The sequence below is a fragment of the Python bivittatus genome, unplaced genomic scaffold (genome assembly GCF_059951505.1).
Source record: "Python bivittatus isolate LINGU-HERP-01145 unplaced genomic scaffold, Pbiv_v1 ctg000350_np1212, whole genome shotgun sequence".
In the NCBI taxonomy this organism is placed as follows: domain Eukaryota; kingdom Metazoa; phylum Chordata; class Lepidosauria; order Squamata; family Pythonidae; genus Python; species Python bivittatus.
The window spans coordinates 31,694,250-31,717,068 of record NW_028277074.1 but is presented as its reverse complement, the minus strand read 5'-3'; the positions used below and the strand labels follow the sequence as shown (position 1 = coordinate 31,717,068).

General features: G+C 36.8%; 1 protein-coding gene across 1 annotated transcript in view; it reads left to right on the top strand.

The window, feature by feature from the left end:
• The first annotated feature begins 463 nt into the window (after nucleotides 1-463).
• Nucleotides 464-22,819, top strand: part of PHEX (phosphate regulating endopeptidase X-linked) — a 97,878-nt gene continuing 75,522 nt past the window's right edge. Inside the window, exons 1-3 of the mRNA XM_088144832.1 lie at nucleotides 464-1,124; nucleotides 3,741-3,809; nucleotides 5,976-6,137. Coding sequence (XP_088000958.1) covers nucleotides 1,001-1,124; nucleotides 3,741-3,809; nucleotides 5,976-6,137 — 355 coding nt within the window. The 5' untranslated portion in view covers nucleotides 464-1,000. The remainder of the gene's footprint in view (nucleotides 1,125-3,740; nucleotides 3,810-5,975; nucleotides 6,138-22,819) is intronic.

Genomic DNA, 22,819 nt, shown 5'->3' with positions numbered 1-22,819 from the left:
TTCTTGTCCTCAGTCTGTCATTTTCAAGTTTTAATCATGCTTCTTTGAATCTGTTCTAAATGAATTGCTCCCAGCTATAACTTTGGGAAGTGCAAACTCTACTTTTGTAGCATATCAGCCTTCAACCAGAAACCACACAATTACTTAATATATTTCATCTTTGCTGTCTTCATAAAAGCAGCTTATTGCAGCTTTACTCTTCAGAATAAAGCACAATGTTTGGATAGAACCTTCAGAAACTCCACAGACACTGAAAAATAACTTGTTCATTTTTTTTTTCCTTAAAAAAAATCCCATCTGTAGGTTGTTTTAATAACAACTTTGCCTTCAACATAAGCATGACTCTGATCTTTGGCACTTGATGTCGTAAACAGCCTCCTAAAATAAAAACAGTGTAAGACATCCCAGGAACTCCTTGGAGCTTTAAAAAGGAGTTGTAGTTGGAGAAGATTTATTCTGTAAAGGGAAATGGTGCAGCAGCTAGAGTGAAAATGAATGAGATTCAGCAAATAATTAAGTTGCTTAACAAGGAGAAGAAAACACTCTTGTCAATGTAAGGTCTGCAAAACCTTATCAGAATCTAGTTTTTGATTGGAAAGCATTTTTTCCTTTTTAACTATAAGTTTGAATCGTGAAACCAAACATTGGGACATCATTGTGAAATTTTTCTGTCCTGAACTGCTGATAAAAAGTGGCCTGCTTACAAAGAGCAAGAGCTATAAATTAAATTGTCACTTTGTCTCTTTCCAAGTCCTGATCAGGGAAGAAACTTAATACTGCATTTTATGTCATTTCTCCACCCCCCAGCCCCCCCTTTGGGATCAGTTAAAGATTTGGAAATGGGTCTTGACAGCAGCATTAGCTGCTAAATAACTCAATGATAAATATCAGAGACTTGAAGAAGGCATTCAGGGATGGGACTTCTCCATAAGTGAAAAGAAACAAACAGCAGCAGAACGAAAAACAGATTTCTTTCAGAGAGTTGTACAAATCCATCCTGATGGAAGGAGAGACAACAGGGAGCTCGATGCCAGCCAACAAGAGAGCAGCCAGCAAACTTCTCCAGCTGTCCCTCGGTGTGTTTGTGAGCAGCACAGTCGCGCTTGGCATTGCCCTTTTCCTGGGTAAGTTTCAATCTGTTGTGCTAGCATAAATGCAATTTTGCAAAAGTCTGTCTGCAGTGGTATTGCCATTGGAATCTTTAGTTAACTCTGTTAATCACATTGTAAGGGCCCTTCGCTGGAAGAATGACGGTAGTTTTACTGGTGGAGAATCCTGGCTCCAGGTTAAAGACTGCATCAGAGGTCTGAAAGGTCCTGAGATTTATTTTTCTTCTCTAGGATTCTACAGTGGTTGCAACATAAGATTTGGTTAACTGTTATTATTATTTCTTTGAACAAATACTGGGATTATTCATTCATTCTTTTTTTCTTTTTTCTTTGCTACTCACCTTTTAACTAGGAAGTATCCAGAGTATACACCCACCAATGCATTTTATAAAGTTACAGTTAAAAACCTGAATAAATTCTTAATCAATAACAAAGCAGTAGCGATATTAATCATAGCATCTTTATCCAGTGATACAAACTGATAACAGTATTAATTAAAAAAGGAGGAAATTTCTTTATTCAAAAATTGTGAAGGTTACTTTGGAATTAAAAAGCAAACAAGTCATTGTTTCCCCAGACTATTGACAATTAACATGTAGCTTCCGTGTAAAAATAAATATACGGTCTTTCAAAGGTCGAGTTGCATTCATAATCTCCGTGGATCTACTGAGATTTCTTATTCCATCTGATTTGGTTAAACAATAAAGCATTTCTATGCATCTCTGTGCATGGTAAGCCCCACTGTGTACATCCAAGAAATAAACTTAGGTGTACACCAAGATATTGTATAAATTTGGACAGTGCATTCATATCCATGTTTTTGAACAGTTAAAACTAAAGATTACCAAATGAATCATGAAATCTTTGTTAAGAAGGGAACAGAGTTTCTCTCTTCATTAGTTCCACTGAAACTAAAGCAGCTGAAATATGATTCCTTCCCAAACATCTGGATATGATTGGGCATAACCTGTGCTGAAATATATAAATGGGATTCATTGTCAGTGTCCATTTACTAAATGAGCAACATAGAGAAGTTCCATTCTTTCCCCAGTCAGGTGCCCTCCAGATGTCTTGTGCTTTTAGCTAGTCACAACTATTAAATCAATACAAAATCTGATAAAATTTATAGCATAGAAATTCCACATGATAGTACTATCAAAACAAGATGCTTGTTGCAAAATAATAATGAAGCTATTTTACTTAGGAAATGATATTGATCCTACATATTCATGGAACAGTAGGACTGAAAGAGATTTGAACAGGGGATCTAGCCACTTAACAGGACAAATTTCTTCCCCATCAATAACTTTTACTGGAATAAGTACAAATCAGCTTTCCCAAACTATTACTTCAGATGTATGGACTTGTTGGCTGAGGATATGTGGTCTAAGCACATTGTCATGATACACAGGCAAAAGGGGTAGAAGCTTACCTCATGACAATAAGTCACTTGTTTTATCATTCCTTCTGGATGAAGAATGCTGGCAGATATACACAATAAGGACTATATAAAACCTTGAGTTTTACGGTTAGCCTGGAGCAAGAAAAGGCAATCTTTTTCTCTATGTATCATGAAGCTACATCCCATGGATCATACTGAAACATTTGAAGGGACTCAGGATAAGGAAAGGTACTGTCAAGTTACAGAAATGGGAAGGATTTAAAAAATCAGAAGCATTGACTGCCCTTTCAAAAGATGAAAGAGGTTCTTGAGGGTTCCCAAAGGGTTTGTTGATCTGCAAAGATTAATCTAGTTTCTCCTCTCTTCTTCTCCTCCCTCATCCTGTTTATTCTGCCCTATGACATTTTTGTCAACACAGAAGACACTTTCAGCATTTCCAGAGTTAGGCAAGTATAGATTTCCCCAAACATTGAGTTTGGGGCATTTGGAATTTTGGAAATCTCACAAAATTTTGCTGTAGTGGATACGATAGTCATGAAGCACCATTTTCCAAGAGCAAGCTGGTTGGGCTAAGTAAGAGTAACATACCCAAATCCTCCACTCCTAATTTTACCTGCAGTCAACGAGAATGTTCAATATAACTGTTTCTGTTTCTTCCTGATGTCTTAATCATTCTCTTCTCTTTGTGGGAGAAGGATACAAATCACAAGTAAATATTTTGGTGCTGTGTTGATTAGCAAATTAATCCTGGACTGATTCCAGTATCGTATGGTGGTTAGGATAAGGATGGAGATCAAGTTAAAACCCCTATTCAACCATGGACTCTCTGTCCCACCCTAACCTATCTCCCAGGGAAGATGAAAGTAAAGTTGTAACATAAGTGTAATGAATGTATAAATCAATATATTTGGTTGTGTAGTTGCTGCTAAAGATAAAAATATTTGATGACAATTAGTTGTGCTATGTGGCTACTATATCATTTACATACTTGCTAGTAATAAAAAGGATCACTGGTTTGTTTCTGAGTCAAACTGGTGTGATGAGCGAACAAGTGGTTGTTTATATACAAAAATATGTTCTGCTTTGAGGAAGGCATTATATCAACAAAGGACATCCTTTGCATTTTATATCCATGCCAGCACTGCCGTAATCACTCAACTCATGTCTTTAGATCAAAGAAATATATTTGTTGGGCCAAAGATGGTCACAATGTTCTTTTTCTTTTGCAGTTAGTCAAGGACATATCAAATTTCATGCAAAGCAACAATATTGCTTGACTTCTGAATGCATTGAAGCTGGTAAGTGAAGTATTACCTTTCTTTTCACTTGGATAAAGCATATTGGTATGAAGAGATGTAAACTCTTTTTTTATGGATCTCAGAAACCTGTAATAAACTGAAAAACATTTTAGCCATTGATAACTTAGCTGTAGTTGCTTTTCTAAAAATATTAGTATAGCTCTATTGGATCAGGACCAAGGTCTTTTTAAGCCTGACTAGACATTTTTGAGTCTTTAGATATGTTTGGACTCTCATCATCTATAGTCAGCATAATAGAGAGAAATGATGGGAGTTAATACTTCAATATATTGTTTCCCCAAAGTAGCCTGTCCAAATGCTCTAGGAATTCCACTGGCATTGCCTTATTTCATAAAATTAGTTCCTTTGAACTACAGATGAACAGAACAGCAGTTGCAGTCCAAATGGAGTCCTGCAGAAGACCCATCTGCAGTCTAATGAGATGCTAGTACGAGCTCATGTCTGAACCTAGACAGTGGCAGTCCAAATAGTAAAAAGGATCTGTTTTGCCATCCTTTTACATCTGCTGAATGCCACCCAGAAATCCTTTTTAAGGTGGCCCACCTCCTTCTAGGGAAGGATGTTCACCCAAACCATCTGAAAGGCTGCTGTGAAGAATTCTTACCTCATTTGGCATACAAAACTGCTCAGATCAGGAGGAGATGGATTTCAGCTTGACGGAGCCCATGGACATAAGTAGGGCCTCATCTTGTGAAATGATTCGGGATCATTTTGAGGCTATGAGTCCCAAACAAACAGATGGAGTTCTCTGCAGCGTTAATTTTGCCACTTCTCAGTTGGTGCACTTCATGGCTGGTTAAGGCCTTCCATAATGCAGGCGGAGGTTGAATTCAAGTGGTAATCGACACTTCTTTGACCAAGGGGGTGTTTCTGTGACCACTGAAGGAGACTGGGGGGTAAGGTGTTCAAGAAACCTTCACTTGATCCAACTGTTTTGGACATTTTGGATCCAGATCTGCTTGGAGAGGTCTATTTTGTGGAGTGCCTCAAGAATCTCTCCTTTCTCTACTCCTTGTTAACTTTTACATGGAAATGCTGGGGGATGTTACCTGTTGGCATGATGTTCAGTATCATTAATATGCTGAGGATACCCATTTATACATCTCAAGATGTATAGTCAAGATGTGGGGAATCTCTGCTCCTCCATTGTCTTTTTCTTTGATGAAGCTGAAGACACCCAATTTTAATTTAAACATAGTGCTAAGAGAGATTGTCCCAATATCCTTCACAATAGTATTTTCTCTACTTAAGAGAAACTCCTTTTTGCTTCAGAATAGTAGCAGATAAACTATTATACCAGCTTCTGGATGGAATTTAATTGTACAGACTGCCTAAGTGATTTTTAAGACCAAGCTAGACAAAACTTTAAACTAATGATTTCAAGATTTCAAACTTTCAAAATAATGATTCTGAAAAAAATTAAATTAAAATGCATAAGCAAATCAATGCAAATAAGTTTTCAAGTAAATGATTAAACTTTGACATTTGTCAAGCTTTTCATGTGATAATGTATTCCCTTCTGAAAAGTGCTGTTCCTGAGAACCTAAGGAGTGCAAGTATATGCAGTCCTAACTAGTTTTTGTCTTACTCCCACATCTTCCTTATCTTGGGTCTAGGATCCTACGCAAAGGCCAGATGTGATTATCAGTCTGAAGAAAGCTAATGTATTAAGGGAGCCAAAGAAAAGAGAGCATCCAATAGCATTAGGAATAGCAGGAAGCTACAGGAAGATGAAGAGGCATCATCTGGAGGTGGCAACTAAAAGATCCCCTGAGATTTTAGCAAGGTCAGCTGCAGACAGATTGAGAAAGTCCGAATGCACCCAGAAGAATGAACACCAAAATGTTAGTGAATAACCTGCAATTTGAAAATCAAGGGAAGAAGTGAGATCGGCCAATACTTAAGAAAGATTTGTTTCCTTTCAATTTCATTTCCTTTTGCGAAAGTTGGAGATTGTAGCCTGTATGAACCAAGTCAGATGGGATAGATTAAATGGTGAGGTTAATTATGGGGAAGAGATGGGAATAAATACAGCTGGAAAATAGTAATCAGAAATCAGGAGGGGATTTGCACACCTTGAACAGTAGTTAATAATATCAACTGATGATGTTAGTTATAATGATGCAGTTATATAACTTTTTCCAGCTGCCTCCATCAAAAGCAAGCTAAATATGTCTGTGGACCCCTGTGATAACTTTTTCCGATTTGCCTGTGAAGGATGGTTACGAGATAATCCAATACCAGAAGATTATTCAAATTATGGAATCTATCCTTGGCTGAGACATAATGTAGATCTAAAGTTGAAAGGTACGTGGATCCTTGCTGTAGGACTCAGACGTTTGTAGCAGTATAGCAAACCGACTTGCTTCATGCAGAATTATCGTTGTTGTTGTTGCTGTCGTCAGTTTTTGCTATACTAAGAACAAGACAATAGTATATTGGGTAGTTACTGGTAAATTAAATAGAGAAATACAAAACACCTGGTATGCCTGTTATATAAAACAGCAAACAATCCAAAAGGAATCTGTAATTCTAGTCTACATGGCATAAATGCCAGAATGAATTATTATGGGCTACTACTCAGTGTTGTATTTTCCAAATCTTGAAAATATTCCTACTGGTCTACTGAAATTTATTAGTACATATCACATAACAAAGCTTTTTATTTAAATGTGTCACTAGTCATGACATGTTTGTAAGTTAACAATATTCTATTTTTTATTTTAGGTGAGAGTGTGTATATTGATGCAATAGAAGCATCCATGTTTTGGGGGGGGTATCCTTAAATAGTGTGTAGAAGGTGCAAATGGTGAAAAATAGAGCAGTTGGGCTGCCAACTGGTACAAGTTTTAGGGTTTACATGAAATATCTCCCCTGGTTGCTAATTGCTTACTGGACATATAATAATAATAATAATAATAATAATAATAATAATAATAATAATAATAAAAAAACCATTAACCACCAAACAACAACATCTGCCAATCCCAGGTCCTTGGGAAGGACTTGATAGGTGGATAAAAATACCAAATCCAGTCTAAACATCTGGCTGACTGTGCAACCAACCATAGTAATTATAATTGATTAAACTTGTATGCCACCCAACTCTAAACTCTGTGTGGCTATTACTTAAGGTGATAGTGTTAATGTTTAAAGTTCTATTTGGTTTGATTGATTGATTGATTGATTGATTGATTGATTGATTGATTATGTGTCATCAAGTCAGTATCAAATCTTAGCAGCCACATAGATTTTTTCCATAATGATCTATCCCTAACCTGGTCTTTCAGGTCTTTTAATGATGCACCCATCACCACTGTAATTCAGTTTATATACCTCGCTGCTGGTCATCTCCTTCTTCTCCTTCCTTCTACATTTTCCAGCACTAAAGCCTTCTCCAGAGAGCTAGGTCTTTTCATAATGTGTCCAAAGTAGGATAATCTATGTCTGGTCATTTCTACCTAGAGTAAGAACTCTGAGTTGATTTGTTTAATGATCCATTTGTTTTCTTGGCTATCCATGGTATTCTCAGGAGTCCTCTCCAACACAAAAGTTCGAAAGCATCAATACTCTTCCTATCCTGTTTCTTCAAAGTCCAACGTTTGCTTTAATAGAGTGTCACAGGGAATGTAATTGCTTGCACTATTCTGATCATTATGACATCTGAATATCTTTTCCAAGACTTTCATGGCTCTTCTACCAAGTGCTAGTCTGTGGCATATTTCTTGACTGCTTGTTCCTTTACTATTGAATCATAATTTTATATTATCTATCCATGTGCTTTTCTTGGTGAAAACTTCCCAGAGTCATTAAGAGTCCAGTGGTATATAAATTTAATAAATTGTTATTTGGAGAAGAAAGAGGAAAAGGCCTTGAGGGACAGGAGAAAGAGCTGCTACCAAGGCAACAGTCAGATTAAAGGAATTTAAGCCCAGGGCAAGAACGTAATGTGAGTAAACATCTCAGGCAAGTCCCTCCCTAGTTCACACAAAGATAAAGGGAGGGAGAGGGGAAGCGCATTCAGATTTAGATTCTGTTACCATAGCTTTACAACAAAAGTAGTACTGACCTACAGTACATGGCATTGGTTTTCTAGTCTGATCTATTATGAAGGGCTGACATCATCATTGTTGTTGTTGTTGTTATAATCCAGGAGTCTTTTACCATTGTCTTCTCCCACCCAGTATGAATTGTTGCCTTTGCCATTGTCACTAAAGTGATTGTCTGCCTCCAGCCTCTTCTTTGCCTGCTTGCTTTAGCTGGGCAGCTGGGATGACCTTCACACCTAGGTAACTCTCCTGGAACTATATAGTCTTGGCATACACTCCCTGCAGTCTTTGCTTAGCCGTCCCAGGAACACCCTTCTGCCACGAGGAGGCAGCAAAGCAGGACTTGAGATGGGGGGAGTGTCTATATGTCTTAGGTCTGTCTATCTAAGGGTTAGTCTCTCCCATTATAAGTCTATCAAGCTAATCTGATCTACAGGAAAGGATATTTTGAAGATTGTTCCACTGTCAGAAACTCATTTATCTGGCATGTAGGACAAGGCCTTCTTTTGCAGACCTTGCCAGGCAGCAGAATGAACTCCACTATCTTTTTTAGCCCTATTCTCTCTGCTTTACAAGGCAGCTCACTCATATATCTTTCACCAGGATGTTAATTTCAAATTAAGTTTAATATATACTTTAATTAATCTTTTAAAACTTTTCATTTTGCACCTTGTACTTTAGTTATCGTCAGTTGCCTTGAGTACTCATGCAAGCAGAAAGACAGAATCTAAACCAAATCCAGCAGTCACTAAATAAAAATGGCACTACTTCCTATACAATAGGAAGGATTACAGGAGTAGCACAGCCCTTTGTGAAAGTGTGCAAAATCTTTAGTGTGAAAACTTAAATCATCTGGTGAAAGCTGAAGGCTTTCTAAGCCTGTGAAACTCACTATTTGAAAAAAAAAAATGGAATCCAGATGAAAGGCACAGTGGAATAAAATATTGGGGAGATGGAACAGTGATTGATCTTTAATTTGAGTTGTTTAAATTTGAGGATTCCAATTAGTCAGAGACTGTGGCAAGGAAGCCCCATATTGGGATCTGGAAGTTAAAAAGCATGGAAGACTTAACAGATGAATGGCCACAGCTTCTGTGACAATATCTGATGGAAAACATATTCTGTATTCTAGGAGTCTAGATTAAAGATTTAGTTGAAAAGTTATTCCAATGCTTCCAGGAGTTTCTGATTGTATCTATTAGGCTTCTCCAATCTGGTATCCTCTAGAGATATGACTCTTATAATTCCCAGTCAGCAGAGCCAAGACTTGACAAGGTAGACATTATGGAAGGCACCACATTTGGGAAAACTCCTGTGTGAGTTTTATGGGAGATGATGAATCGGTGAAAGGGAAAGGGAAGAAAGGGGAAAGCTTAGCTCTATGTGCTACAGGTCTACGTGCATTAGAGGAATGCATACGTTTAGGTCAAATGGAAGAATAACTCTTCTCATGACAAATGTTACCCATCCTAGAAAGAAGATCCACATTCTGAAAGAATAATTTTAACTGAGACAGTGGTACAGTTTCACTCTTGTTATGCCTGGCATTTTAGGATCTAGACCACAGATTTTAAAGTGACATACAGTAATTTTAATTATGTCTCTGGGAAATAGCAATGTTTACATATTGTAAATTCTGTAAACTTTATTATTATTATTTTTTTACTGGGCTTCTGTTTTATCCAATGAGAGAATACTGGGTAGGTTAAAAATATAATATATACATAAATATCAGAATATTACTCTAAGGTTTACATTCTGCATACACAAGTCTCCTTAAATTTGAGTTTGAAAGGCAGATGAAGCCTGACAGTTTGGCTCAGATGCATGTGGTTTCTCTAAAATTATCTACCACTAAAGGACAAGTCTTGTTATTCATGTCGAGAAGAAAAATATAGTTTGGGGTGGAAATGTGTAGGAAGTGAGATATTTTAATCTGAAAGTTTTCTCTTTATGTTGGATTTTATTAAAAAAAAACCTCAGTGGGTTGTTATATACACAGAAAAATACAAGTCTTATTTTTAAGTAGCATCAACCCTTTTACTCTAATTACAGAACAAAATACTCTATTCTGAAACGTGTTTATATCTGCCAATATCAATATTTTAATAAAAGCTATTTAGATTTTTCTGGTGGTTGTGGTTGATATAGAAAGTGTTAGAGAACTGCTTATATGGAAGATAATTCTCTTGACATCAGCAGGACTTATTTCTATGTAACCCATGGTAATCGGAATGTTCAAGGTGTTTTTTTCCCCAAACGTTATAAAGATGTGGACAAGAAATTATGATTGATAGTAGTGTATTTTGACTGTTAAACCAGATAAGTTTGACCCAATGATTCTAGCCTCTGTATATGATTCTGGTGTAAAATAAAACATTTGTGAGAAATATATATATTTTTCCTTTGGGTTTTAATCTCAGATTCAGTTCATACATTATCAAGAAACAGGGAGGAAATCATTGTCTGGCATGGGTGCTCCATTCTTGAGTTTCAGAGATCAACTGGAGCTCATGAATCTTACTTCGCCGGTATTATGCGTTCATTGTCATAAATTGAAAAACAAAAAGCTCGAGTAATTTACTTCTGAACCTGGCTGTCAGGCAGGAACATCCACAGTGGTGTTCAAAAATGTGAAGAGAATGGCTGCAATTTCACAATTGAAGCCAGTTCCTTTTTAATTGCGCGTAAGAGTGGAGAATACTTTGATAGCACATTCACAGTTGCCATCCTAATGTTTCTGACAGATTGCCTTGCTCTCAGGAATGCTACATATATACAATAATTGGATTCTGAAAAGAACTGCTTTTTGTGGTAGCCTACTGTTCTTCCTCCATAGCATCTTCGAGATGTGTTAGATTTCTGCTCTCCAACTCTCAGCTTTCAGCCTTGTTGGGAGATACCAGATTGAAAGCAACTGCTGTACAATAATCCAGAATCCAGCAAATGTTTAAAGAGAGGCCTTTAATGTCAAATCCCTTTTGCATTAAAAATAAGCACCCCAACTGTGATGACATAATTTGCCATTAAGCTGTTGTATTTCACTGTTTACAATGTACCGCATTACAATTTATAAGAATTTGAAGGCATGTAAACCAAAACCTTTATTTTTGTATCTTAAGTAATACAAAATAGAAAGAAATGCCAAGATTTTGACATATAAGGTCCTTGTGCAGCTTTGGTCAGAGACTAATAAAATACTTTAATCTGGCTGACCTTGCCTAGCCCTACTTCTGCTTGAGGCTGCAATCCAATGCAATCTTATTTGAAAAAGAGCCCACTGATTAGACTTTTCTTCATAAGCATGCATAGGATTACACTGTGACAACTGTTAGAGCAATGTTTATATCTGACTCATAAGATATTTTGATTTGTGCTTCTTACATACTGCATAAACATTGAACAGCCTCTTCCCCAAAATCAAAACTTAAATGGTGAGGTTTAGATCCTGCCTTAGGTGAACAAGATTACATCTAGATAATATTCAACCCGGGATTTAAGGTCATAGTCTAAGTTGGCAAAGTGGGCACCTTTTCTACAGTTTTGTTATAAAATGAATAATAAATACAATTGTCATAAATAGTCTAATACATTTTAAAGTAAACGTAATAACTTGAACTGCACAGATGCCTACCTAACTAGATTTAATTAAGAGAACAATCTTAGGATACACCGCAGTGGTCCCACTGAATGGAGATAAACCCATTTAAATACAGATATTGATGCTAGATCTGAATTGATATAATAGACAAAATTGAAATAAATGGATTACAATTCTTGGAAAAGTTGCCATTCACAAAGAATGACCCCTCCAACTAACTTCTCTAGTCTTAAAGCTGGAAAACAAAGGAAATAATTCTAACGTAAACAAGTTGAGCTTGACCTGTGGTCACTTCATGGACACATCTAGCAGCATCCACAGGGAGAAGTCAATCAGCAAGATGGCATCCACAGTTACCACAGTCTAAGCTCTTTTGTTACTCCATGGACATCCAGGGACTATAGCTTTATTAGCAACAACACAAAAGTGGTTTTTCATTGTCTTTTTCTAGTAAGTTCAGCTTCTTAGTCTAGCCTATAGCTTGCATTTCCTTGTGGTCTCCCATCTAAGTACTAACTCTGACCTTAGATTTATTTGCTTACTTGCTTAGTTATACCAGCTTTAACAGATTCACAGCCAAGAACATAAATGACTGCCTAGATAATGCAGTCTAAATGGGCATCAATTAAAATAGGAAAAAAATAGAAATTAGGTGTTACAATTTGAGAATAACAGGGTATCCCAATGCCTCTAAAAGTAAATTCAAAAGGAGACAGATTTTTTTTAAAGATTAGTTATGGAATTTATTGAGTCTGTTTTAATGAAATATATTTCTGGGATTGGTGGAAAAAACTTCAGTGAATTAATATGTTACTTTCACCTCTTGTGTATCAAAAAGACAAAGAGAAGGACAATATTTTGACTCTATTTCTTTGAATTATCTAATGCAGAAAAGCTTTTTTCCATAAATTTTAGATTTCAAAATGTGTATCTTGAGAATAATTGTCAATGTTTTTGAAAATATTAGTGGCATTGTGTAGGGAACTTTGTTACCAAATAGAAACAATGGAATGGAATCATAAGGAGAAACTTCTCTGCCAAATATTGTCAGTAATCTGGTGTGGCACACTTCAGTTAATAATTGCCAGATTAGGTTCAGAGTAAGAGATTAGTATATGGAAATCTAATTATTGGCTTGATCCTGTGGTACCTGACAGTAATTCCTGGTTTGGGGATATTGTGAGAATGCTTTTAAAAGTTCTGCTATTATATATACCTGTACACTCAGGATTGTTAAGCATTCTGTTTCTAATAGGGTTCTACTCAAGGTCATCACTAGTTTTCCTTGCCTTGTTCCATGTGTTTTAATTAGTCTGGATATCCAAATTCAAGCCTGTATTTCAGCTTTGCATAATGTCATAGATGTCTTGCTCCTGTTCCTCAGCATTCTCTATAGTTGTGGATCCTATTCACTTCCTTGGCTTTTTTTCCAGCATAAACCATTAAGCCTTGCTTTCTGTGAGCAGTGATCTAGCACGGGTCACCTGTTTATTTTAGAATAACTCTTAAGCACACTATATATTTAGCATAATATATAGATGGACTTTTAAGGTGATGTCATTTTGAAAACAAATGCGCTTTCTATTATAACTCTCTTCTTGACAAACTCATCAGTATGACACAGGGTGAAACTAATAGCCCTGCTTCCTAAATTCTGTTCTCCTGATCTCTTTTACAATGATCTGCCATGGCTGAAATTGTTGTGGGGCGTGGGAGTTCTTAATAACACGGGGAATGCAAAACTGAAGAGGTTCAGTGATGAAGATTAGTATTTGCTGTCTTTTGAAAGACAGATTGAGAGTGATAAATAGTTTCCTTCTTATCTTTAAATTTTTTGCTCATCTTCCTTAGTTTTCAACCTTTCAGTAGCATTGGGAAACACAAGAGATGACAAGTTGTTTTGACCGATGCAATAATCTTGAATAACTATTGAAACTATTTTTATCAAACTGGACTTTGATCTGAGAGGAAATTCTTAATTCTCCCTCCTTGTAAGTCTGTGAGATGTTCCATACCAAAAGCATTGACGTCTGCAACACTTCCCTCATCCTTAGAAGCAATCTTGGAATGGCTGTAGTTATCTGCAGGCAGATTTTCAGAGGCTAAGAACATCATCCAGTTATTGTTCATGATACAAAGCCTATCCTCATTAGTGCTATATCTGCCCAATGGTTGGATGATGCTAGAAGACACTATCAATCATAGATAGCAAATCAAACCTGGGCAATTCTCCCCTCCATGTCCAATGAGATGTACAAAAGCTGGCTGCAAATCAGCATTATGGCTCCATTGTTGCCTTGTCCACAGTTGCTTTTTAGTTGATTTTAAAAGGCATGATTGCTCCTGAGCAGGGGATGTGGCAAACCTGTCCCTATGCTTTGTAGAACCCTCAGGGAAACGGTGCCTTGGTGCTATGGAAGCTTTGCAGCAGTGCATAGGAAGAAGAATCTAATAATCAGTAGAGAACTGATTACTAGAAATCACCCTGAGAGCCTCAATGAGATGACGCCTACCACCACCACACATCAGTGAGGTGAACAATATTGCCTGTGCAGTATCAAGAACTTCCTAAAAGTGACCAAATTGCACCTTTCTCTCTAGTGATAATGAGAGGGCTTTATTCCAATCTTGATCCCCATATATTGTACAAGGCAATATAACAATTTCATTCTGAATTGATTAAAATCTTTTAAGCTTGCCAGTTTTAAGAAGCATGCTAAATGGAAAAAAGTCCAAATAATAGCAGGGTAACATGTTTGGGCTAAAGAGAACATCATGAATGTATTTAAGTCCCATTGGAATCAGCTGAATAATTTATGAATATGGCTGTGCTATAGTTGACAAATCCCAGCAAGATTAAATTCCATGTTAATATATTTTCCAATTTTGTGTAATTGTGGCTTCTAAAGTCAGATATATAAGGTTTAACAATCATGAAATCGATAATGGATTAAATTAAGTGATGATTTAATATTTGATAAATGTACTTAGGTGCCACATTGGCTCTCCTTTAGCTGAATAACTAATAGATTTTACATAAGAGAGTTAACAGCATTTGCCTTTTTTTAATGTTCAACCAGTGAATTTTCTTAATAATTAATTATGTATTCATTTTTAAACAAATATATTGAATTAAATGGTAGAAAAGTCAGAAATTGTATAGGTTAGATATATGAGCTGTCTTCATAAAGGATATGTGGGAAACCGGGAATGAGTAAAAGAGATCATTTGTTCTCTTAGTGAGGTTTTCATGGCTATTCATGATGTGAGCCACAGGATTTCCTCAAACTTCTTTTGGTCAGGAGAGAGACACCACCTCTGACTTTTGGGAGTTTATGCTCTTGGATCAGGTGTACAGCTTTATTTAGCTTTGGGATTGCATATATTGCAAAATATTTAACTGACCTTGTACTTGAACTTCATTTTCTATCAAAATGATTCATCTTTGTCCCTGAATTCCAAGATCTACAAAGTGTGTACCAAAGTATATAAATTGCATTCAGGGTTATCTCTTTATTCCATAAATTTTCCAGTTATCCTAATTACTATTGGAAAGAATAAAATGTAAAATAACAGGAAGCAAAGTTTACACAGAGTGATACTGTGTGTGTTAACTGATATCTCACTGTATTCAATGAGGGAGGCAAACCTTGGATTGTAATTATTACATTGCATTGATTCCCAACCTATGGTCTAGGGACCATTTATGGTTTATGATGATACTGCAGGTGACCTCTTTTAAAAGGGAACATATATCTTGTGGGATGTGGTGGTCTCCTGAACTTTCAGCTGTTTTTTAAATAATAAAAGTAGTATTGTTTATTTAATTTCTGGAGAGATGATAACTACTATGTTGTCTACTGCTCCATAATGTCAGACCTTGGTTTCTGTGGTGGCCGTCAAGAACTTTCCCTGGTCCACATAAGGGAAAATATTGAGAACTGTTGTGATGACCATTTATCTGGGAATAAATCTCATGGAATCCAGTGGGAGTAATTACCAGTTGTAAATATATAGGATCACACTTTTTATGTTGATAAACATAATTTCTATGAATGACATACTGCTAAATCATAGAGCAGAAACTTTATTATATGAAAGTCCTTGATGCAGTCCTTGGCAACTCCAATTAACTGAGATGGGAAGCCCATAGCTTTCTGTGTCTGTCGAACTATAATTCCCCGCATCTCCAGTCAGCATAGTCAGTGTGCAGAATGCTCAGAATTGTAGTTCAGCAACATTTGGAGTCCTGGCTGCTTATTTAGGGATCAGGGCCAAACTACATGTTACTTTAAATGTGTTGTTGCATTTAATGAGACACTTTTAAAGATAGAGGGAGAAAAAATAGCTTTAGAAGGTATAAACAAGATCATGCCCCCAATGCAAACAGAAAGAAGGGTTTACCTTATTGTAATTCCTGGCAAAAATCATCCCCATCTAAGGGACTATTTGGCATAGCAGTTGTAATAGATGCACTGATTATACTGTAATATCACATTATTACTTGTGCAGCATTTTAGAATCTGGACAAATTTCTACATTACTGGGTGGCTGGCATTGGGGCACATCCCTTGTTTCCCCTGAAGCTACTGGGCTTATAAGAAATGTATAGTCCTTTGATAAGTTCATTATTAGTCTAGCTTGACAATATACCATTAGCTATTGTGACAGGACATTACAGAAGCCACAATATAACTGATGAGTTTCAGATTCAGAAAGACTACAAAACATTTTTATGATTGCTCTATGGTCTCACTATAGACCATAGTGGTTACAGCATGACAAAACAGATTTTCTATTATAGGAGTGAATAATGGGAAATACTCTGATGGCAACAAGAAAATGAAATATCTGTATTACAGGTCAGAGGAGCTTTGAATCCTACTGAGTTTGCTCCTAAGAACTTTGCAGAAAACTGTGGAGTTCAAAAAGAAACACACACCTGGGAAAACCTGCACAATTTTCCCAGCTGCTTATTTTGGCTTTAATCACCAATCAAATCATAAAATAGCTTTGTAGAAAGAGGATAGGACTCCGCATTTGAAGAGAGTAGTAATTCCAGACAGTTTTTAATTCCTTAGAAAAATGTACTTTAGAAAGACACATTTCACTGTAATGAAAGTTGTCTGTCTAATCTTGTAGTAAATCAAAGATAATGTAACTGCTTAGGGACCCTTTCATGTGCCCCAAGTTTGAGTCTTAAAATTACAAGATGCTCTAGGAGCAGGGTCAAGGCACTACTGATCATCCATCCTTCTAGTCAAGAGTAGAGCTATGCATCTTAGTCTATGCATCTATGTGCTTTCCAAGTGGAGATTACAATACCCATCACCCCAAGTCCACATATCAAAGGAAAAGATTATGATGGGTGCTTCTGTTTTCTTCCTTTATGTATTCACCTGAATTTTAACTCATTAATACCTGTGCTTTTAAATGTTATGTAGAATGGGCATAAGGAAGGAGTAGGCTCAATGGATGTGATCCAGTTGTGCTTGTCCACATACACACACACACCCAGGCACACAGTACATGCATGACCCTAGTCTTGTGACTAATAGAGCTATTATCACATTCGCTTTGGGGGATAGGCATAATATACCCTAATAAATTGAGCCATGTTCTAGAAATGTAGCCCTACTTATCTACAGCTTATTTTCTTGAAAACGTTCCATACTGTTTTAAAAGGTGGCACATTAACATTGATCCTTATCAAGAGGGAAAATTTAGTGGTATTATTTTTTTTTGAGTGAATTTAATTCTTATGAAGCTGATTATGGTTTCCCAGGATATCGTACCAATTTCATTTGATGTATGGCTGAATGTTCCCAAAATCTCCCTGGAAATGCATATTAATTAAATCCTCATTAATTGCATATTACTGCATACTGATTGATTGCCACAAAAGCTAGACATATTAATTATAACGTACCAACTGTCAAAAAATTATTTAGGATAAAAAGTATAAATCTCTCAAGAAATGAATTAAATTCAGCCAATAAAATGCAAGGTCCAAGTGATAAATTTGAGCTGGTAGGAGATAGGAGGGAGCAATTCATTGAGGCTAAATTCTGCTGCAACCTGAGGGAAGGTTAGTCACAGTCAACCTTAGTCATAGTCTTATATTTTTGTTTTAAAATATATTTTAGCTTAAAAATACTTTAAAAATATTAAATATTTTAATTAAAATACAGAGTACAATTTTAACTGAAATTGACATTCTTACCAGTTTAATTTTTACATTCATAGATAGATAGATAGATAGATAGATAGACAGACAGACAGACAGACAGACAGACAGACAGACAGATAGAATTATTGCTTTATTGCCATTACAGTTTCTTATGCTTTAAAAGTTGCTTTGAATATTAAGTTCTAAAAATCTGAGATTATAAACAACACATATAATGAGTTGGAGAGCCAGTTTGGAGTAGTGGTTAAGGCATCAGGCTAGAAACCGGGAGACTGTGAGTTCTAGTCCTATCTTGGGCACGAAGCCAGCTGGGTGACCTTGGGCCAGTCACTCTCTCTCAGCCCTAGGAAGGAGGCAAGGGCAAACCACTTCCAAAAAACCTTGCCAAGAAAACTACAGGGACTTGTCCAGGTAGTCGCCAGGTATCAAAAACTGGTATTCGAAGGCACCTAATCATAATAATAAGTTAGTAAAAAGAGTGGGTTAAATATCATTTGGGAAAAGACCCTGTTATCTCACCTTCAATCTCATTTATACATACCTTCTGACATTTCACAAATGAAAATAGAAAATGCTTGTAAGATTCTAATTCTCATGGAAAGGGATCTGAATGATAAAGCAAATCACTGTTAACAATATACAGTAGTATAAACCTAATAAATGCTTACTAAAAGCATGACATTGGATCAGATTGAATGAACTGATCAGAAACGAAGTTCAGGAAATAGCTTCTTTCCCTGTTAAAGAATATTTAAAACTTTTTGGAGTGCATTCTTGAAATCCAGTGGCTACTTTTAAAAGAGTGTGTGATATGGCAGGCTATGTGGATACTCTCAGTCCCAGGGAATAGATTCGACACCCTACTCTAGCTTTTCCCAGCCTTATATCCTCAAATGGGTTGGACTACAATCCCCATCTTCACAAGGGAGCATTGCCACTAACTGTGCTGGCTGATGATAGGGAGTCCAGTGTATCTGAGATTAAGAGTTGGGGAAGGCTGGCCTAGGCTGTTTCTTTATTGCATCCATGCAGTCCCTGGGTCCTTATTGCAGCTGTAGTTTGGCAATCTCTTAGAAGCCCCCATATGTTGAAGTAAATCTGTTTTTATGTCCATTCAGTACCTGAACTTTGTATCTTTATATTTTGAATAGCCACTTTCTCATATCCGTCTTCCTTCCTTCCTTCCTTCCTTCCTTCCTTCCTTCCTTCCTGCCTGCCTGCCTGCCTGCCTGCCTTCCTTCCTTCCTTCCTTCCTTCCTTCCTTCCTTCCTTCCTTCCTTCCTTCCTTCCTTCCTTTTCATCCACAGAGCTGTGGAGAAGGGACCAACACAAGAATAAAAATGTGGAGCCTAATTTTAGAGACTTGTGGTTCCATTTTTATTTTCAGCAAGCACAGTATATACTTAGCATTTTCTGTGTTCCTAAATACTCCAGATGTCTGTCTTCAGCATCTCCTATCCTTGTTTTTGGAGCTTGGACTATAATCCTTTCTGGAATGTACTAGTATACTGTTGCAATGTTATAATTAAGGTCTGTGTGTTTGTCAAGTCATGATTTCCTGGGAAAAAAAAGCCACAACCCTAAGTTTGAGGGTTTCTAAAAAATGTAGGTCCTACTTTAGCAACTCATCATTGAACAAAACAAGGGTCATGGGAATCTGCCTGAAAGGAACACAGATCATTGGTCCATTTAATTCAGTATCATCTACATTGGCTGGTAGCTGTTCTCTGGGGATTCAAAAAGACTACTTTCCCAGCCTGACTTAAGATCCTGGCACCAAACTATGGACCCTTCTGAATGCAATAGTGTTCTCCCAATGAGCTACAATCCAAACCCAGAAAATGCTATCCCAGTATTGTCTTTGGATTATCTTTTATGGGATTTGATGCCAGGCCTATTACAGGCAAAGGAAAAGTCATTCTGCCCTAGAGAAGCCGCATAAAACAACGTGTCCTGCATTTAATTTATGTGTAATAGATACATAAAATGCAAATCTGGCTAGTATTAAAAATATATCATCTTTGAGTTGAGCAAGACTACCAGTGACTTTGTAGATTTGTCTTTCTTCACAAATTTCTTCACACAAGTTTGCTGTTGGCTTTTCTGAGATGGTTCTTAAACTTTGCAGTCTAGTGTACTATCCTGATAATTAATCAGGCTTGACCCTCCTTAAGTTCTGAGCCACAGCATGATCAACCATGTGCTGACAAAGATGTTCAAAATGTTTTGACATCAGAACAAAGTAGGACAATTTCAAGCAGTATTACTTTTTATTCTTCTCCTGAAAGTTTGTTTTGTGGCTTCCACGTATCATTCTTGTTTTGTTCATGCTTTCAAATTTATCTATAAAAAGGTATATCTAGGCAGTGTTTCTCAACCTTGGTGACTTTAAGATGTGTGGACTTCAACCCCCAGAATTCCCTAGCCAGTTGGCTGGGGAATTCTGGGAGCTGAAGTCCACACGTCTTAAAGTTGCCGAGGCTGAGAAACACTGATTTAGGACAAAGCAGCAGACAATAAGTACCCCATGTCTCAGTAAGGAGCTGTTCTGGATCTCAGTTCTGCTTTTGTAGAAAGAGGTCCAGGCAGAAGCCTGGTAGTACAGTCAAAGTACTGAATGTGCCTTCACAGGTTTGGGAATGATTTATAATGCAACTCAGGTTGTGGTAAATGCAAGTTACTAGTACAATGTTACAAGGTTAGTTTGGTTGTCGATGTTGAACTTTCAAGGGACGTTTAATAATGCACTGATTCTGTATTGCTTTGGACTGTTCTGTTTCGCTTTGGTTGGTGGGTGTGCGCTTTGTGTATGCTGATGTGCCCTGTCATTGTAATTTTAATGTTATTAATGCAATTAATCAGCACCAGCAGACTCTCCCTTTTCTGCAGCCAGCAGCCACATCGGCAAAGAGAAACACAGTTGCTTCTGCTGGGCTTGTGACTGGTAGGCAGCTATAAATAAACACATTTTTACAACATGATAAATCTGTTGCTTGAACTTGCTAAGTCAATGACCTGGCAGAGCCTATAGAAAAATGGCTAAAGGAGTGTTTAAAAAAATAATTGAAAACATTTCTAAAAAGCTTGTAGGAACAGAAAGGACAACTTGTGCTTGCCTATATGATTTGTATATTTTTAGGCCAGAGAGGTGCTAATAGAAAAGAAGATTAGCTTTTTGTTCTGCTAATCAGTTGCCTAAGCAGCACAGATTTTATTTAAAGAAAGAAAAATTGGGGGAAGGTAACAGATTTTAATTAACTGATTTTTCAGCTGCTCTCACCTTCCCCTAAGCCATCACAGCAGAGAGATACAGATGTTATATATCAACTGCTCATGAGGGGATTGTTGCTTTCAAAAAATTTGTAATAATAATCCATTTGACTAATTTTTCTGCAAATTGTATAGTCAATAACAGCTATTCTGGGGTGAAAAACAAGGGAACAAGAGGGCCATTGTTTGGAATGCCCATTGATTTCTAGGCCTAGAGTACTAAAAATGTTTTGACTGATTTTCTAATCAAATTCTGGAGAATTTTAACAGTTTTGCCCCATCAAGATGTTGGGGTTAAGGTTTTACCTCCCAAAGGTGAAGAAAGTGGGCTCTGTTACTTAGAGTCTGGCAATAAACCCTGAAAACGGGGTTTGACCTGAACTGGCCCTCTTGTGAATAAATTATAAATTGTAACTAATACTTCCTAACTCAGTGTTTTCTTCAAAAGTCGTACATTTAGCTTCTAAGGTAAGAGAATGTACATCACACACTCATATGCAAATCTTACTAAGCAATCCTTTTCATCTCCTTTGGTTTCCCTGGTCAGTTTCCACCTTTTTCTTTGCCCTTTTTTCTGTGGCCATTTTACTCCTATAAATATGGCAACCCATGTTTTCTCAAAAATGTATTGATTCATAGATGTAATGGATGCTTGTCAATAATTTTCCATGGTGTCATAACCACATGGAATGACAGTGAATGCCAAAAACAATTTCCCCTGCCAAATAAAAATGGCATCAAGGAGGCAATGCTAAAGCAGTGCAAATATCTTCAAAGTACAGACCCAGAATTACTGAAAAGAAGAAAGAGAGGTAATGTTGATTCAGGGGACACAGTTTGAGAGGAAAGGTTTTGGCTTAATCCCAGTAAATAGTAACGTTCTTACTCTACCCCACCCACTTCTACTCTGGATATGACAAGATCACAGCCAAAGTATTTTAGCTCTGAATTTTCGTAGGTAGGATTTCTTTTTCTCCTTCACAAATTAAATGGAAGAAGTTAAATTTGTGAAGGAAGCTGAAGGGTACAAAAACCTTGAATGAAACTATGACTGTAGGCTGGGAAAATGGCAGGAGCTAGAAATAGCAAGTAAGATTAGAGGTAACACTTTACCACAAATATATAGTTAGTCAGTTTCAAAATAGTTCTTTTTCTAAAAGAAAAGAATCCTGTAGGAGTACGTAGCTTTTAGTGTAGGATATTCTTCATTTTAACAGGGTATGATTGCTATTTACTCTTAGGATGACAGTGCATCTATTTAGGTTTAGGTCCTAAACTGATAGTGTGTATCCTAAATGCACTAAAGATCTAACTGCACCTTTGTAAGGTGATCTGGAGCAGAGGACAGGACTCTTCCTTTCCCTCATTGTTTTCTTGCTGCATCCAATTCATCCTTATCTCAGATTCAAATTCAAAGACAAAATGCAATTTCAAGTAGAGAAATCGTAATTGAGGGAAAAGACACTGATCTATTCTTATACTGAATAGGAATGCTTTTGAGAAATAGCTGGATAGTGGAGGAAAGTAGAAACTAACTTGACTATTATTGATTACATATATCTCATGGTCAGGGAACCATGGGTTTTTCCATAACCTTACAACTAACCTGTGAAGTAAACAGGAGTGAGAGAAAGTATAAGTGACCAGGATCAGCCAGTGAACTTTCTGCTGGAAAAGAAGTTTATATCTGGATCTTCCCATTCCTCAATTCCACACACTCTACTATATTCCATTATTTCTTTTTATTGTAATTCTTGCCTGCAGTCATGTGTTCTTCATATAGATTAGTTTCAAATTTGGTTGAATAGCTATTCCGTCTGACTGTCTTGCACCAGTCAGGTTTTGCTGTATGCTTTCTGTCAAACTAGGTAAAAAAAAA